A 17,131-nucleotide genomic window follows, 5' to 3' on the forward strand; every position below is an offset into this window, starting at 1 on the left:
GAGCAGAAAAGGGCTGTGACGCTCCTCACTCATGTATGGTAGGAGGTTTCTTATGAAGGGGCCATGTTTGAGTGTCTGCTGAGCTGATCCTGAAGGCTGCCAGGGAAGCTGAGGTCTCCCATGCTCTGCCTGTGGAGGTGCAAGAGCCTTCTTGTTCCTCTGCTGAAGCTGCTTGTTACTTCTGTGCCCTGCCTTTCCTTTCTCCCAGGCACTTCCCAGCCACTCTCTGGCCCATCTGCTGATGTTCCTTAGACTTCATCTCCTTTCCCTTGGTGAGACCTCAGCCTCCCCTCTCTCTTGCTGCATCCCTTGGTTTACCCGCCTCCCCACCTCACCTGTGAAGCAGGGCAGGTGATCTGGATCAAGCAAAGCCAAAATATCATGTCTACCCCATGTACAGCCTCAGTGCAGTAGCATGGACAGCCAAAATTCAGCCTGGGCCCCACGTCCTACTTTGGAGAAGGCTTAACAGCTAGTCTGTGTCGGAGGGTGTCCTCAGGAATGTGAGCAACCGGTAAAGGAAACCTTACAGCTCCCCTGTGGTGTTGTGATTTCCTTAGGGGTTACATGGGGGTCTGGGACCAGCCTCAGCTCCTGTGCAGGCAGCAGTGCTGCAGTGACATGCTTCCATGACCACAGAGGGTCATGTGTCGGGGACAAGCCAGACTCGCCACAGCCTGCAAGCACTGAGGCAGACAGGTAGGCAATGAGCCTGACAAGGCAGACTTCTCATCCCTGTGTTGGGCTTTGAGAAAGAAAAGGACGAATACATTCAAACAGCTCTCTACACAGAAAGCTCTCCTACTAATTCCCCAGGGTCAACTTCAGTTTTGGATGTGAGTTACGTTTATTCTGATGCAATTGCTCTGGTGTGGTGACAGTAATGTAGGAGGCTGGGCTTGCATGTGTGGTGGTTGCTTTCTGCTACTCTTTGCTCGATTTCCCTGCTGCCCGTTGCTTCTTCACATTTTCCTGCTGCTCTGGTGTTCTAGTGCACCTGCTCCAGCATGGGTTGCCCACAGGCTGTAGAATTCAAATCAATATAAAAAATATATATATATATCTCACGTGTCACGCTGTCTGTGCTGCCTCCTGGAATCACCTGCTGACAGCAATGTTAGGTAATGCTGAGATCCATGCTGCATACCGAGGAGGAGATGCGTGGCCGTGTGCTGGGACTGGGAGGACATGCTCACCTGAATGCCCTCCAACCTGGCCATCCTTGGAGCCCCTCTCCTGCCTTTCGTCCAGGGTTTCCCTCAAGCCTTCTTCCGTATGTTCTCCAGTGCAACCAGTCTGCACTGCTTGAGTCAAGAGCTCAGTGGGGAAGCAGAGCACCAGGCAGATGTGGGCACCTGCCCCTGCCAGGGAAGAGCTAGGCCCAGGGAAAGCTGCTTCATGGCTGTGGAAAGGCAGACACTACAGAAGAGCCACAAGGGTTTGGGCATCTACTGCTGTCCTGTGGCATCCCTGGCTGATAAGGATTGGGGAGGTGTTAGGGAACGAGGACCCTAGTGTGTGGCTCAGCCAGATTGATTTCAATGTCAATCTTGTCTAGCACATCTGTGCAACAACTGGACAGTTCAAGGCTCTGTGTGAGGTGTGGGGGAGGATAGGGGACCTGCACGTGTTACGCATGCCCTTGGGTGCAGGCCACACTCTCTCATTCTGGTGATGGATGGGAGAGCGAGTAGAAGGAGCACCTGGGCTGTCACCAAGGCTGTTTCTCCCACCATACCCACCTCTGTCATCCTTCAGGACCATCACCTCCATGAGCCTCCTCCCCCACTCCAGCCCCATCCAGGCAAGAGAGAATCCCCTTCCCCAAGAGCTTGTGGGACTGCTCTCTTCCCAGGGCCTGCAGCAGTCCTGGGCTGCTCCTTCAGTGACTGCACTGGTCAGGCTCCCTACCTGCAGGACATGCTCCACAGCCAATGGAGTGTTTCTGGGTAGAGATTCAGTGAGGCAAGGACTGATGGCTACTGGCTCAGCAGTAGCTGGAGATGTCTTCCTCAGCTCCAAGGCACAGTGCCTGAAAGGGTCCCACTGCAGAGTGTCTGCCCCTGCCATTACTCTGGGAAGGGTGAAGGGTCACCTTGTTACCCTAATTTAACTCCTTGCCCGCCGTGGTCTGCACTTGCAATGCCTTTATCCCTGTGCAGCTTGAGCTATGGTCCACAGAGGAAAATTCCACACAGATGCCTGGACTTGAATGCAGCAGAACTTTAGGGAGTCTAAAGAGGAAACTGTGGTTGCTCCAAGCTTAGTCCCCAGTGCAGGGAGCACCAGAGGCAGCCAAGAATGTGTGTCCCTTGAGCAGGGCAGAGTTTTCGCAGGATGTGTGTCTCCCACAGAAGGAGAGAGGCCAGCATGTCCCCTCTTTGCTGGCTTGGGACAGGGTGTAGGAGGGAAGAGTGCCATGGCCAGTGGAGGAGAAGACAACCAAAAGTGGGGGGGAGAGTGGAAGACAGGCAAGTTTGATACTGGCTGTGTTTTCAGGGAGCCCAGGCTAGCCCCTTTCCTGGCCTTTAGCAAGGGAAGCCCCATTTTCTCAGGCTCTATGAAATCAATGGCCTGCGTCAGCTTCTGAATTCCTTCTGTGGTGCCATAGGCACCAGGGGCTTTAGTAGGTGGGGACACCTTGTGCCACAGCAGTCGCTGGAAATGCTGGAGAGGTGACAGTGCCCAGAGGTGATGGAGAGTCCATGAGCTGCTCCTCACCCTGCAATCCCGGGATGGATGCCTGTGATCTCCTGTGTGTGAGGCTGTGCCACGTCCTTCTCTCATCCTCCCTCCCAGCTCCCTCCAATGATCCCCTAGTCCACTCCTCCACAAGCAGGTGAGCTACACTGCTGGGTTTTATGTCTCTTCCTCCTAATGCGTCTTGCAGGAGAAATCTGCTGACCTGTTGTTCTTCCTCCTCTCTCTGAGCAGGCAGTCCCTCTGAGTCCTAACAGAGTGCTGTCAGCTTGTCCGGGGCCTTGTCCTGCACAGAGCACTCCAGCCCTGCCCTGAAGGGGAAGGCATCAGTATCTTCTCACTGAGGTCCCTTTCGTATTTGTCAGAGTCCAGTACTCTCTGACCAGATTCTTTTAGATATTCCACACATACAGAGAGTGCAATGTTTAATATAAAAATTTACTTTATATACATTTGATATTACACAGGATTTTTGATTTTGAAGAGTGATAGAGGAATATACTGGAATCATACTACAAGTGTAATTGTTATTTCCGGTCTCTATAATATGCTCACCACCATGATGCTGGGTGTCCCCAGTCACCGGGAAAGAATACGTGGCTTGAAACCAGCTCCAGCCCATTGCTCTCCTCAAAAATTCCTTTGTTGTTCAGATTTTATACTCTGTATTGGGCTGAGCTACATATACTCTTCCCCCATGCTAGTCTGGCAAACCTCAGGGAGACAGTCACATTCTTTGTTCAACTCAGAAAGGAACAAATGTATGGCTTCTTATCAAAAACAAGTGTCACTCTCCAGCTCCCTTTGTGTTAAGGTAGTTAAGTTAGTTAAGTTGAGTTTGTGGGCACTACTGGGGGTGGGGAGTGTTTGTGTAACAGCCTACCCTGCTGTGTAACTGACCATGGGGGCACATGCATGAGCTCCTGTTGCTGTGTATACCTGTGTTTGCATGTGCATGCATGAGTGTATTTATGTAACTCCATCTGCATGTGTGCTCATGCACATGTTTGCTCATGTCCATACATCTGCGTATGTATTTGTGCACATTTGTGCATCCTTGGTAGGGGCTAGTGTGTGTGCACCGGATTGCCACAGATTCCACGGATGTGACCAGCCAGTTCCAAGGCCCATAGTTACACCCTTCTGTGGCAGCGCCAGACTGAGGGAGAGGGACCATGCTGGAGAGCTCAAGTCTTCCTGAGAAGGATGCAGAGCACAGACCAAATCTTTCTGTGCTGCCTGCAGGCACCCCTTAGGGGCTGGCTTGTGTTCTTGAGGTGTCCGCAGCTCCTGGGGGAGTAAGAGTGGCACTGGTCTGGGACTTAGTTGCATCCTCAGGGATGGGGGAGCCCTCAGCCACAGCGGGCCCGTAGCCAGAACCAGCAGCCACTGGGAGAGGCAACTCCAGCAGCAGCTGGCAGTTAGCACTGGAAAGAATTCTCTTTAAAAAATGCCCTGACCAAATGTTTTGGCATTTTCTTGGTGAAACCTTTCATTTGGAGGTGGTGCAGCCACATGCTCTGAGCTTTCCAGTGTGAACCTCTGCCAAGTCTGTTGGGATATCATCAAAGTTTCCATCTGCTCCAATCCTCCCAGCACCAGCCGCAGAGAGCATGATGCGGGCTGGAGGTCTCTTTCAGGTGAGTGGAACATTCCCACTGACTTCTTCTGGGAACCCAGCAGGGAACTTGCTCCCCGGGCAATGGGAACACTTGTGACCAAGGTGTCCATGTCAGGGAGCAGACCCTGCCCACACTCCTACACCCCCATGGTCGCTGCAAGCAGGCTTGCTCCCACAGGGCTCTCATGAGTATTTGTGTTCCGGGCCTGTGGCTGAGGGTAGGCTCCTGCTCGCTGCTGCTCATGGTTGCTGCTCCCAAGGCTGCTGTTCCCGGGGCTGCTGTTTCTGCAATTTCAGGGAAACATTCTCATGCCAGCAGCAGCTCCACAAGCAGCAACAGCCAGAGGCATTTTGGTGGTGGTGGTGGGGTGGGGGGGGGCTAGTGTCTTTTTCGGGCACGCTGTCCCTGTGCGGCAGTGCATGAGCTGTTACTGCAGGTGAGATGTAGGAGCTCCGGGAGCGCCGGCTGCCACTGCCACCGCGGCTTGTGGTGCTCTGCTTTGTGCAGGGAGCACCAGGGCTCGTTCCTGCCATGATGCCCGGTCCCTGCCACTCCCCTCCTGCCTGGCCCCTGTCGCGGGCCCAGGAGCGCCATGCATGGTGCAGAGCTGCCACCTTCATGTGCTGCCGTGCTGCCGACTGCCCCACTCTTGTCCTTCTCGCCTCCCCGCTGTGGCCCAGGTCTGGGCGAGGGTGAGAAGAAAGGCTGAGAGCAAGGCCAGCACTGGGGTAGGGCGCAGCCCCAGGGCGGAGCCAGCACCGGTGGCAGCGGCAGAGAGGAGGTGCTGGTGCTGCAGCAGAGAGTTGGTGCAGGCAGGCGGACGCGATGCACGGGTGGCTGAGCAGTGCCATGTGGTGCAGTGTGATGCGGCAGTGCCAAGGCGCAGGGCTGGCGACGCTGGCCATGGTGCTCCTGGGTACGTAGGGCTGGCAGCGGCAAGGGGGGGGGCGTTAGGGATGTGGGGCAGAGGCCAGGGTAAACCATGCGGGTTCCAAGGTTGTTACGGCCACCGTCACCACTAGCCCTCAGATTCTTATGCAGACCTCCTTTTGCTGGACATCCAGCCAGCCACCCAAGCCTCTCTCCCTCCTTCATCTGTGCTGTCTCCACCAACCGATTCAGCCATGTCTCCCTCACTACAGCCCTTCCTGGCTGCGATCCTCCCTTCATCCTTCCATTCTCCCCTTCTTCCTGGGCAGGAAAGCCGTTGTCGATGTGAATTTCTCCTCTCTTGGCAGTGGCTGTGGGCAGAGCCCAGGTGCAGCAGGAGCCGTTGGCAGAGGCCACCGAGGGCACCAGCACCAACATCACCTGCTCACATCCTAGCATTGCTGCAGGCTCAACTCAGTGGTACCGGCAGCACCAGCACCAACCACCGCAGCTGATAGCAATGGGTGTCAGAGGCGAAAAAGTGGTGCTGGACCCACCAGGAACCCTGCTCATCGCGGCAGACCGTCTCTCCAACACCCTGCGCCTTGCCCAGCCCCGCTGGTGGGACACTGCACTGTATTACTGCGCTGTGAGAGACACAGTGAGACGAGCCGGTGCTGCCGCTGTGCGCAAACGCTGCAGTGAGGTGTTGGGGGTTGTGTGTGCCCAGGTGCCTCTCTGCTCTCCGCACAGCGGTGGCACCTGTGGCTGCCTGGCCAAGAGTGGGGCAGCGTGTTTTATCGGACGCTCTGGATGCTGGAGGTGGGAGCAGAGGAACCGGGTGGGCCTAACCTGAGCCATGGGCGGTCAGAGGAAAATCCTGCTTGGCAGGGAGTGGTGGAGTCATTGGTGCAGCGGTCATGGTGCCGGAGCCGGTGGGGGTGCCACCAGGAGGCCATGTCCCACTCGCCCCCGGGGCACGGAGTCCTCCCCACAATGTAGCCCTCCTGGCCTGGCCCCACCTGTCTTGTCCAGCCTGGGAGCGGTGGTGCTGCAGACCCACGCACTGTGCTGCTGGCTCCCGTGGGGAAAAGGGCGCCGGGGAGCCAGCCAGGCCAAGCCACCGCCCAGGCAGAGCTGACGAGGGAGCGACCTGAGTGCTGGGAGCCCTTGTCAGCCCCTGGTGCCCCAGCAGAAGCTTCCTGTTCTACCCACCTTCACAGCTCTGGCATCAGATTCTGGGACCCAGGGACACAGGGCTTCTCAGTCACCACTGGTCTCACCAATGTTGGGGAAGTGCCATCCATCCACCATCCCACGGAATGGTTTCCCCACCACTTGCTTACCCTCCTGCTGCCCCCTGCCCCCAGCCCAGTTATGCCTTGGTCTTTCCAGGCCACAGGTGGAGCTGGGAGGGAAGTGGTGAGCCATGCCGGGATGTGGCCACAGGGCCTGACTCGGCCCTCCCACTGTCTCAGTTCGGCTTGGCTCTGGGGGTGTGACTAGTCCCTGCATTGCGCTCCCTCTCTCAGGGTCCCTTCCTCTCCTCCTGGCCTCTCTGGCCCTCTCTCTGTCCCCCAAGGCTCCCTTTTCCTCACCCGCATTTCACTGCCTACCTCCTCATCACTGGTGCTGCCTCCAGCTGGTCTGGACCAGGCCTATGAGGAGTGAGCAGGGGGCCTGTGCACAGCATGTGGGCAGCCTCCTCCTCTGGGAGGAGAGTCCTGAGCACGAGAAGCTGCCAGGGAACTTAGAGCACGTGTAGCAGCTCAGATTTCATGGAGCCCAGAGGCAGAGAGAAGAGGTTCGGCCCTACGTCCTGTGTTAGATAGCCTTTGTAACTGCGTGACTTTGAAGTACTGTCAGGTTGACAGGCTTTGGGCGAGCGGAGTGCAGCACAGTATCCCTCCTGCCATGGCCTCAGCTGAATAGGGAGACCCTGAAACTGGTGTGAACGGAGGGCTGTGAATGAGAGTGGCTTTGCTGAAAACCTGCCTGTGGGTAGCCCTTGTGCTTGCCCAGACAGTCAAGTCCCAAGACACAGGGTGGCATAAGCAGCTGGAGGCTGTGTATGCAGATGAGTGAAGAGAGACTCTCTCTAAAACTTAGGGCTCTGATGGGATCTCTTTCCTCTTCCCTGAAAGTGTGTGGGGGGGTGGTTTCTTTCTATCTCTGTGTGAGAAGCTCCCACAGTAGGTGCTATTCAGAGAAGCCCACTGGGGATACTGAGCTAGGCACCTGGTTCCAGGCACCTCTGTCTGTACCTGGTGCTACTTATATCCAGGGCCAAGGTGGATATGGGTAAGTGCAAGCATCCCTTCACCATTTCCTGCCGAGCTGGGTATAGGCTCATGTGTCTGGCTGGGCGCTAGATGACAGGAGGTGTCAGAAACACTTCTCTTCTGCTGGGGGATGGTTTGTCTGGTTCTTATTTCTAGGAGGGACAAAGAGATGGAGGTCCCCAGCAACATCCTCCATGTCCTTTTGACCGACCACAGCATGCCTAAACTGTCCGTTAGGCTCATCCGTTAAGCAAGGACATTCAGTCACTGTCCATATAAACACAAGTCCATACTGCGAACTTCTCTCGCTTGCCTATATTTACCTTTCCGGATCCAACCTGGCACTCCCACTGCAGCTCTGTACTTCCCCTCACTTGCCTCCCCAAACTCACTCCTTCCAGAAGGGTAGGGTCCCAGCTACCTCTGGGGATCTCAGGGAGAGGTATGGTTCTCAGGCAAGAGAGGAAGAAAAGGGTAGAGTGGTAGAAATAATGTTGACATCCGTTCTCAGAAGAAATAGCACCATCTGCAGAGAACTGGGCACCCCTGGGGAAGGTGAGGAACTGCCAGTGGGGAAAACCCCTGAAATCCCCAAAGGACCAAGCAGTAGTGTGCAGGAGAGCATGTGTTTCTAGCTGGTGAAATGAGGACTGCACTGGGACATCAGGCCAGGAACAGCCACTTCTTACCATGGGGAACCCAGAGCCCCCACGTCTTCCCCCATAGTGAAGACATTCAGTGGGCTGTTGCCTGGGGAGCAACATGTGTCACTGCCAGAAGAGGCCGAGCTGCAGATGGTGTGTTTCAGGCATGATAAGAAGAAACATTTTCTCTTCCCCCTTTCGTTCTTTGCTCCCCTTGCAGAGTCATTTCCGGCAGCTCAGCTCTCTTGGGGCTGGGAGGTGGTTTTTCGACTCTCACACACAAACAGCAGGGTCAGCCTCAGCATGTACCTCCAATACCTCTTCCTCGCTGCCCTCCTGGGGAAATTGCTGGGTAAGAACAATCTTTTACTCCTGACATAGTCCTTTTCTTTCTCCCCTCATTAAACCCTCACCCCATCACCAGATCTCTGCAAGGATCTTCTCTTGAAATACCAGATCACATGGGTGTTTCGCACCTGTGGTCTGAAGAGGCTGTTACTGCTGGAAAGGAAAACATGAGACAGCAAAGAAAGACCTCATCCCTGGACCACCTAAGACACTCTTCTGCAGCTTTCCTTTCGCTCCATCCATCCATCCATCCATCTCTCTGCCTTTCTCTTCTGATGCATCTGGGTCCAGTGTTCCACAGATACGTCACTGCAGAAGCTCTCTGCTGTCTGCAGTGCCAAATGATTGCCTTACAGCCCAGATAGACAGGACTTTTCAAAGCTGGTGCAAGTGCTGGAAAGCTCTCATCCCACAGACATTACTAGGGTGTCCAGCTCTCTCTCCTGGTTTGCAGTTGTAGTGCAGCATGCCCTGGCAACCCATTTTTTTCCTGCATGTCAGCACAGCCAGGGTTTCCTTTTTCCTCATTTGCAAAGACTGGAGAGGCATGCAAGATGACAGGTAATTGCAAGAGAGATGCAGCTTTTTGCAGCACCTCCCCCCAGAATTGTTCTGGTGCCAGCACAGGAGGGCCAGGCAAGACAGCCTGTTCCCTGGGCAGTGGGAGAGTGGGGAGGTGGGAGCAGGGCCATGGCAAAGCTCTAGTCCAGGAGCCTCTCAGCAGGAAGTGATGGAATTACCATGTTGCAGGATCTGCACTGAGGCAAGAAGGCCAATCTCCTGCCCCAAACCACTCACTACCTTGCTGCAGGGCCACGGAGAGGGCGCCTTCTTCCCTGGGCCTTTTGTCATACTTTCACTGACTCCCACTTTCTTCCAGATGCCATGGGCCAGACCACCGTGACTCAGAAAGATGGTCTAGTCACAGTGGAGGAGAGAGGCACTTTCCAGACCACCTGCACCTACCAGACCTCCAGCTTTTATGGCTTGTTCTGGTACCAGCAGAGGAGTGGCCAAGCCCCACAGCTGGTCTCGCATCAGGTGGGAGCTGGTCGCAAGGACAGCAGCCGATTCACCACACCACTGAACACCACAGGGAAATACAGCCTCCTGAAGCTGGAGGAAGTCAAGGTCTCTGACACTGCCTTGTACCTCTGTGGTGTGGAAGACACTCTGGTGCAGGAAGCTTCCTTGGCTGTGCAAAAACCTGAGGCAGGGAGGAGGGTGAGGGTGCCTCTAGACAAGGTGGAGCTCCATGGACATGACCCTCAGCTCTCCCCTAGCAATACTATTTTCAGACTGGTGTCTGTGGCCTGACAGGGAGAGAAGCTGGTAAAGGCGCCTCTGCCATGGAAGGGTTTTCCCTGTACACCCAGGATAGGACCACACTTGGCATGGGCTGTGCAGAGAGTCTATGTGCTCCTTTGATCTGATCTCTCAGCACAGCACCAGGGCTCAAAGGAATCACCCTGTGTCTCATCCAAGTCTTGCAGTCCCATTCCAAAACCCCTGTTCATTCTCTGTCCAGCACATTTGCCCAGATCACTGGCAGACTGGGTGCTTCAGAAGGACCTAAGAGGTAGTGGCACAGTGCTTGAGCAGGAACTGGAGCCATGACTTGTGAGGAGTGGTAATCTCTTGGTGTGTGGTGGAGCAATGGACAGCAGCCAAGGTTTCCTGGTGCATTTGCCAATGCCAGCGACAATGTACCTGCATGTTGACTACAGTGTTGGGAGGCAGGGGGAGTGGTGGGAGGGATTCTTGTTCTGGCTGACAACAACTCTTGCAGATAGTTTCTTTCACCCTTACAGTTCTGGAGGCCAGAGGCAGGAAGGAGGGATGTTTCGAGCCCTAGGGCCTGAGCAGTTTCACAGAGGCCATTTTGATTGCAGCCCCTGCAGAGCGGAGGGCAAAGGAGCTGGAAGTGGAGCTGGGAATGGAAGGAGAGAGATCCCAAATTGGTGAACTGTCCAGGTAGTTCACCAGCTTGAAAATATATACAGTGCACTTTATGCATTGAAATTGTATTCAGAACAAAATGCACAAAAGCAAAGCCCCCATGATTCAATTCATCAGGAGAAACAAGATTGCCCTAAGAGAGGAAAGGAAGCACACTCATCACTTATCAGTCCTCCAAGAAGTTGTTAGTTGGAAACTGGCAGGGGGGGAGCACAAAACTTCTCTTTGTGTGCATAAAATGTGACTTTGTGAAGGAAGTGCTGACCTGGCCTGGAGAAACCTGGACTGGTCTTCCACGTCTGCAAGAGGCTCTGGCTGAGCAGGACAGCTTGCGCCCAGCATCTCTGGCTGTGTCTGGAAACAGCCTCCTTTGGGCAATCCTTCCAGGTCTGTGAGGAACACATACTGGGAAGAGATGGGTGTTTCTAGCCTGGTGGGAACAGGAGCACGTGTGTGCACACCTCAAGGTTTTGCTACACTGCTTAGGGATCTCCTCCGTGCTTGGGGACCGGCCTCAACCAGGCAGGGACTGCAGAGCTGGGGAGATATTGCTGCTGGCTCAGGAGATCCATAGGGTAGTGTGTGTCAGGGTGAGGAGCAGAAAAGGGCAGTGTTGCTCCAGTCCTGTGCATGGCAGACCTTGGAGAATGCAGTGCTTGTGAAATCCCATCTGAGCTGTCTGGGACTCAGGAGAGTGTGTTCTGAGACTCTTGTGGTGTTCTGGTGCTTAGAGTATCCACCTTGTTTTCTCTGCCCCAGCTCTAGAGGGGCCACAGTGAGGGTACAGACCTTAACAAACTGTGGTTTCAGTTTTACACCTACAGAAGGCATGTTGATCCTGCCTGAAGCACCCTAGCTGGGCTCCTAAATGCCTTTAGAATGAAAACTAACCTGAAGAATTTTCCTGCCCAAGAGCATGAGGAGCTACCCATATATATTCACCTTTCGGGATCTGCTGCACAACTCAGGGAATGATCCCCACGTCAGGAGTTGAAGGGATTGATTGCACGGACTCCTGACAGGTTCTGATCTCAAGACGTTTATCCATATCAGAAGGCAAAATATATATATATCGATACAGTAAGCACGAGTCATGCACGGAACATACACAGCTCAGTGATTGGGTATACAGCAATAAGCACGCACTCCAGCTACTAAAGCGATTGGTTATGTCCCTTGATACAATTTTCTCACAAACAGAAACCGTGGTTATCTGCTTGGCTCATATTCTGCATTCTTGTTCTGTGTTTCTCACAGCACACCTGCTTCTAGTCTCAGCTGAAGGACGGGTCGCCTAGCTCAGTGTCTAACAAACCCCACAAGGAGTAAATACAGGTTCACAGTAACCGATCACTCATAGATAACAGACTGTATTCAAATCTGAAGTTCTAGAAATACAAAGAGTATCCTACAAAGAGTATGCTGCATCCCTTAGTGAGCTAAACTGACTCCTTGGCCACCATTAGAGTCTGAGGGGTCCTTTGCTGAAGCAAATCTTTCCTGTGAAAGTGAACAAAGATGCCATCTGGGAAAAGATTGTCCTTGTGTGCATCCATAACAAAGAATTTGGCAATTTGATCTGGAGAGGTCATTCCTTTCCTCCCACCAGGGTACTGTTTTCTCTCAAAGAAAATGTTTCCAAGCACAGCTACCATCTATGCACATTCGAGGTAGAGTTTAGTAATTATTTCTTCTTGTTTTTTTTAAAAAAACTTTTTGACCATTTAAGAGATGCCACACCTCTAAGTCAAAGGAGTATGCCATTTCTGTACTGTCCACTGCTTCCAAGGCACTCTTTCCACACCTCCAGGTTGGGATACCGGGGGTGTGTGTAGAGAGGCCCCAGCAGAGGCATCAGGCCTGCATCCCCTGCCGGAGGAACATCACATCTCTGCCAAACACTCTTTCCGCATGCCCGAAGCAGCCAGTGGATATGTCCCAGGACGCACTAAGTGATCAGGAGCATTTACTTTCCAAGAATGACCTTGTCATCTAACAGCCATAGCCTCACCTGGGAAAAATATTTCCCATTTGCTCTGTCCATTTATCCATGCTGGCTAATTTGTATGCAGCACATCTGGTTTAGTTGTTGATGCTCCCTCAGGTGGCGACACAAGCATAAATACCAGTGGTGATTGTCTTTAGCGGAGTGAAGTGTCCTGATGGAAGAAGTGTGTCTGCCTTTTGGCAGCAAAGATCTTTTGCTGTTCAATGTCTATTTTGTCTGCCCGTGTGGAGGACTGTTGACAGAGGCTGCCTTTTCTGTCCTCTGTGTGGTGGACTCTGAAAGAGGGTTAAGAAGAACTTGGTGCTCTGTGGAAAGTGTCTGCATGGGAGAGGGAGCTGCTGGGAGGGCCAGGATGCCAGGCTGCATGCTGCAGGGCACAGGCCGTAGCCTGGGAGCAGCAGGGCCCTCTGCAGACACTGGTCTGGAGACCATGTTCCCTGTGCTTGGGAGGGCAGAGGAATGTGGGGAAGGGACAGAGACCTGCTCTCTGCAGTGATGCATGGTGATGCCCTCCCAAACTAGTGCTGGGTGTCCAGCTGCATCTGCTGGGCAGACAGGAAGTTTGCATGGAGTCTGCAATGCAGCCCCGCTGTCGGGGCAAGCTTGGTGCCACTGTGGTGACCTTTGCATGTCTTCCATTACTAGGCTGTGATGTGGGCAGGGGAAGGAGGGCTTTCTAGGGGACAAGGACAGTGCCTTTTCCCCTGGCACCAGCATAAGCCATCCATAATAGGCAATGCTGCTGGATGCCTCTTGAGGTCTAACTTGCCCTCTCTGACTGGACACATAAAATGGCAGTACAGACTCAGGCTCAGGGCATGCAGGGGCCACCCAGGCAGCCCGAGCTGTCAGCAGCATCATCTCGTTCTGTGCTACAGCACAGCAAATCCCCAGCACCTAGATGATGCTCCAGGAAATCAGGCCTCTGCTAATGACTCAGGCTCTGTCACTGCTTTTTTGTTTCCTATGTTGTTGCCTTTCCATTTCCCCCATGCAGGCTTGTTCTGAATGCTTGGATGAAAGGCCAAGGACTTCCAGGGCAGGAAGACATCAGTGTGGACAGAAGACTCAGCTCAAGTGCCAGAGGGGTCCAGCGCAGGCAAGTGATGTAGGCCTGGGTGACTCCTGTGTGCCTGCTTCTGGCCCTGTTTGATGGAAGGCACCCAGCTGCTGCAGTCCTCAGCTGGGTGCCCAAAGGCTCCCATACAGGAGGATATGCACCTCCTTCTTTCTAACTCCCTCCCTCCTAGCTCACTCCTATACTCAGTTATTGTCACCTCCCCTGGTGAGTGGGCTGCGCTGCTAGGTTTTGAACCTATGCTGCATAAAACCATTCTCCAGAAAATCTTTTTGGCCTGTTTTGCCATGGAACCTCTCTGTGGTGCCTCTGAGGGTCCCCAAACCACTAGCAGCACCAGCATGTTTGGGGCCAAGTTCTTCCCAAGGGTGCTCAAGCACTAGCCATCCTGGCTGCTTGGCAGCATTTCCTCAGCTGAGTCCACAGGTGCTGCTCCTGGTTAGGCACATATTCTTTTCTTGTGTGTGCTTGTGGGCATGCTGGATTTGCATGAGTCCATGAGGGTGCACAAATCTGTGCATGATTCCATGCAGGGATACGTGAGCAGGTGCAGGTCAGTCTCTACTTGTGCGTACACGCTCCCTCGCTATGAGGGAACATGCTGCTCCTGGCAGGGGCACTCTCCACTGCTCTATCCACAAATACCACAGAGCAGCAGGTTCCCAGGGCCACAAGGAGCTCGACCCCAACTGAATGGTTATGGCACAGTCCTGTCTGAGAGCTGCCCAGGGCACAGGCACAGGAATGCAGCCCCTGTCTCCTGAGCCCTCCTTTTCATCCCCCCTCCAAAGCTCACCCTCTGCTACTGCCTGTTTCAGGCTTCACCAAGGACAGTTTTGCACCAGCTGGGAACCACAGTTTCATTGCAGGTAACAATACTCGGAGTACCTTGGCATGGCTGGTGGGCACTCCAGGCCAGGACGCAACCCCTCTCCCCAATTCTAGAGAGTCCAGAAGGATAACCTTAGCTTTACGTAAAGGGAGAAAGGCTGAGAAATCCTGCCCAACTCCTGCTTGCCATGCCTGAGTGAATCTGCTGCCAATGCAGTGTCAGTGGATGGAATGCAGGCTCCTTGTGTCCGGATGCCAATTCCAGCGGCACCGCTGCAGTTCATTGACCTGCCTCTAAGTCAGATAGACCTGGTGCTGAACAGGCATGAGAGCAGAAAGACATGGGTCTTCATGTCACTGAGCTGTGAAAGGAAGGACAGAGCCCCTGCAAAGCACAGGGATGCACAAAGAGCTTATGACTCCTTTGCTGTTTGGCACCAGGCCCCTCCTGCCCCTCCTTGAAATCTGAGTTTGAGCGCTCAGCAGCTGCGCTGAGAGGGAAGGGAGGTCTGATTCGGGGCCACACATCCCCAAGCCTGCTGCTGTGCCATGAACAAGCACCAAAAGACGATCCTTGCAACAGGGTCTGAGTGGAATGCGTAAGCTCCCTGAGTGCATCTCCCCTCCTGGGGGCTGGTCTGCCTGGGCTCAGGTCCAACTTACACCCGGTACAGCTGAGGGCTGCCCACCTTTCCTCTAAGCACCTTGGGGAGACAGATCACTGCCAGACAGCTCTGCTGGGAGGCCAGAGCCCACCTTTTGGTGGGAGCAGCATGAAGCTGAGGCCCTAGTGCTTGGCCCCCATCTGAGCTGCAAATCCAACTGCTTCACAGCCATACTCTGTGACTGGCCATGGATCTGGCCCGCTGATGTGGAGTCAGATTCTGACATGTGGATGACTTCCCATCCTGCCCTTGGAATGCCTTATTACTATGCACTTGTATGGCAATCCTGGAGTGTGCCGTCATCTGATTTGTACCATTAGCCCTGATCCTGGCCCTGTCTTGCTGATTCACCTCCCTGTCTCAACCTCAGGCTTGCCAGAGACAAGAGCCTGAACCACACAAAGCACGGACAGACAGAGAGCATGGTCAAAGAGGCGGTAGAGGGAGGCAGTCAAGATGGGTGTGGCTGACAGATGGTGACTCCTGGAAACAGGACATAGGCTCCTGTTTAACGTGCAGGCCTGCAACTTCAGAAGAGGTGTAGTGTCCTTGGTACCTGTGAGGACAAACAAGACCCACTGGGGGATTCATTAGAAGGTGCTGAATCCAAATCTTGTGCCTGTGTGAAGGAGGAAAGGCTTCAGATGGTCTGAAGACATTCCCTCCTGTGAGGTCCAGAGGCACCATACTGTTGACCTGACCTGTTGCCTTCGGTGGCCAGCTGAATGCCAACAGCTAGGAGCTCGGCTGTTGTAGAAGGACTGCCAAGTCTCGTGGGACCCTTGCACTATTCCCTCATGCTGCTCTTCCACGTGGGCACCAACGATCCTGTCATGACTAACCATAAGCATGTCAAGAGTGACAGCAGGGTTATGGGGGTGAGGTGAAGGCCATGAAGGCCCAGGTGGTGTTCTCCTCAGTCGCTTCAAGGAGGGGGAAGGGCTTGGGTAGAAGTGGATTCCCCCCCATAGATCAACACCTGGCTGGTGTTGCAGGCAGGGCTTTGGCTTCTGTCACCACTGCTCAGGGGTGGGATATACGTGACAAAAAGGGGAACAACTGCCTCTTTAAACAGGCTTGCTAACCTAGTGAGCAGACTTTAAAGTAGGTATGGGGTGGGGAAGGTTCACCTTAAGCTGAAGAGAGGTGCGGGCACAAAGGGCAGAGCAAATTTGTGTGGAAGACAGCATGAGAGGGGAGCCTCTGCCATTTCCCCTTCCTTGTAAAAGCAGCACAAATTGGGGCCCCTCTCAAAGGGCCATACCGGAGGTATGTAGCATGGGGAAAAGTTGGGAGACCTTAGTAGCGCATGCACAGGTGCAGAGCTGTGACCTCTCTGGAGATTTGAAGACCTGGTGGGATAACTCTTGTGGTTGCAGTGCTATAGTGGAGGGAAAGAGGCACTTTGGGGAAAGATAGGGTGGGCACGGGTACAGGAAGGGTTGCGATCTGCGGAAAAGAGTGTCCGGAACGCATGGAGTTTTACCTTGGAGCAGGCAATGCAACAGTTAGGAGAGCTTGTGGATGAGGATTAGAGGGCAGCCCAGCAGAGGTGATGTTGAAGTGGACGTCTGCTACGGACCTCTTGATCAAGAAGGGAAGACGGAAGAAGCTTTTTTCAGGCAGCAGGGAAAGCCTCATAATCCTGTAGGGTGGGACTCCTCAGTACTGCCTAGGAGAGATGCTCCATTGTATCTGCTCCTCACAAACAAGAAAGGACTGCTGCATGATGCAAAGGTCGAGGACAGCCTTGGCTGCAGTGACCCTGAGACCGTGGAGATTGAGATTCTCTGTACTTCAGAAGAGTAGATCTGAAACACCTCAGGGACCCACCTGGCTCAGGCCACTCGGCTATCTCAGGCTGGTTCTGGTGCTGTGCATGCTTACTCCTGTTGGGCACTCTCCAGCCAGGCTGGTGCTTTCTATTTACTTCACTGACAAAGGAGGTGTCTCAGCATTTTCCCACCTCTCCTTCCTTTTCTCATGTGCCCTGGGCTGTGCCGGAGGAAGGGGAATCTCCAGTTTCCAAGGGCCAGAGTGCTGCCAATAAAGACACATCTGTAACAAACATGACTGCAAACAGAGGTCTGGGGAGCCGGATGGGCTGGATGGGTTTTTATTTTA

General features: G+C 53.9%; 2 gene segments (V, D, J or C); both read left to right on the plus strand.

Annotated features, from left to right (window-relative positions):
* The first annotated feature begins 5,158 nt into the window (after positions 1 to 5,158).
* LOC134151120 (T-cell receptor alpha chain V region PHDS58-like) lies at positions 5,159 to 6,863 on the plus strand. The segment is given in 4 exon segments: positions 5,159 to 5,238; positions 5,561 to 5,853; positions 5,946 to 6,033; positions 6,775 to 6,863. Coding segments are annotated over 4 exon segments (537 nt in total).
* A 1,558-nt stretch (positions 6,864 to 8,421) lies between these two features.
* On the plus strand, positions 8,422 to 9,783 carry LOC134151121 (T cell receptor alpha variable 1-1-like). The segment is given in 2 exon segments: positions 8,422 to 8,470; positions 9,347 to 9,783. Coding segments are annotated over 2 exon segments (486 nt in total).
* Positions 9,784 to 17,131: the final 7,348 nt, after the last annotated feature.

This window comes from Rhea pennata, chromosome 26 (assembly GCF_028389875.1).
Source record: "Rhea pennata isolate bPtePen1 chromosome 26, bPtePen1.pri, whole genome shotgun sequence".
Taxonomy (NCBI): domain Eukaryota; kingdom Metazoa; phylum Chordata; class Aves; order Rheiformes; family Rheidae; genus Rhea; species Rhea pennata.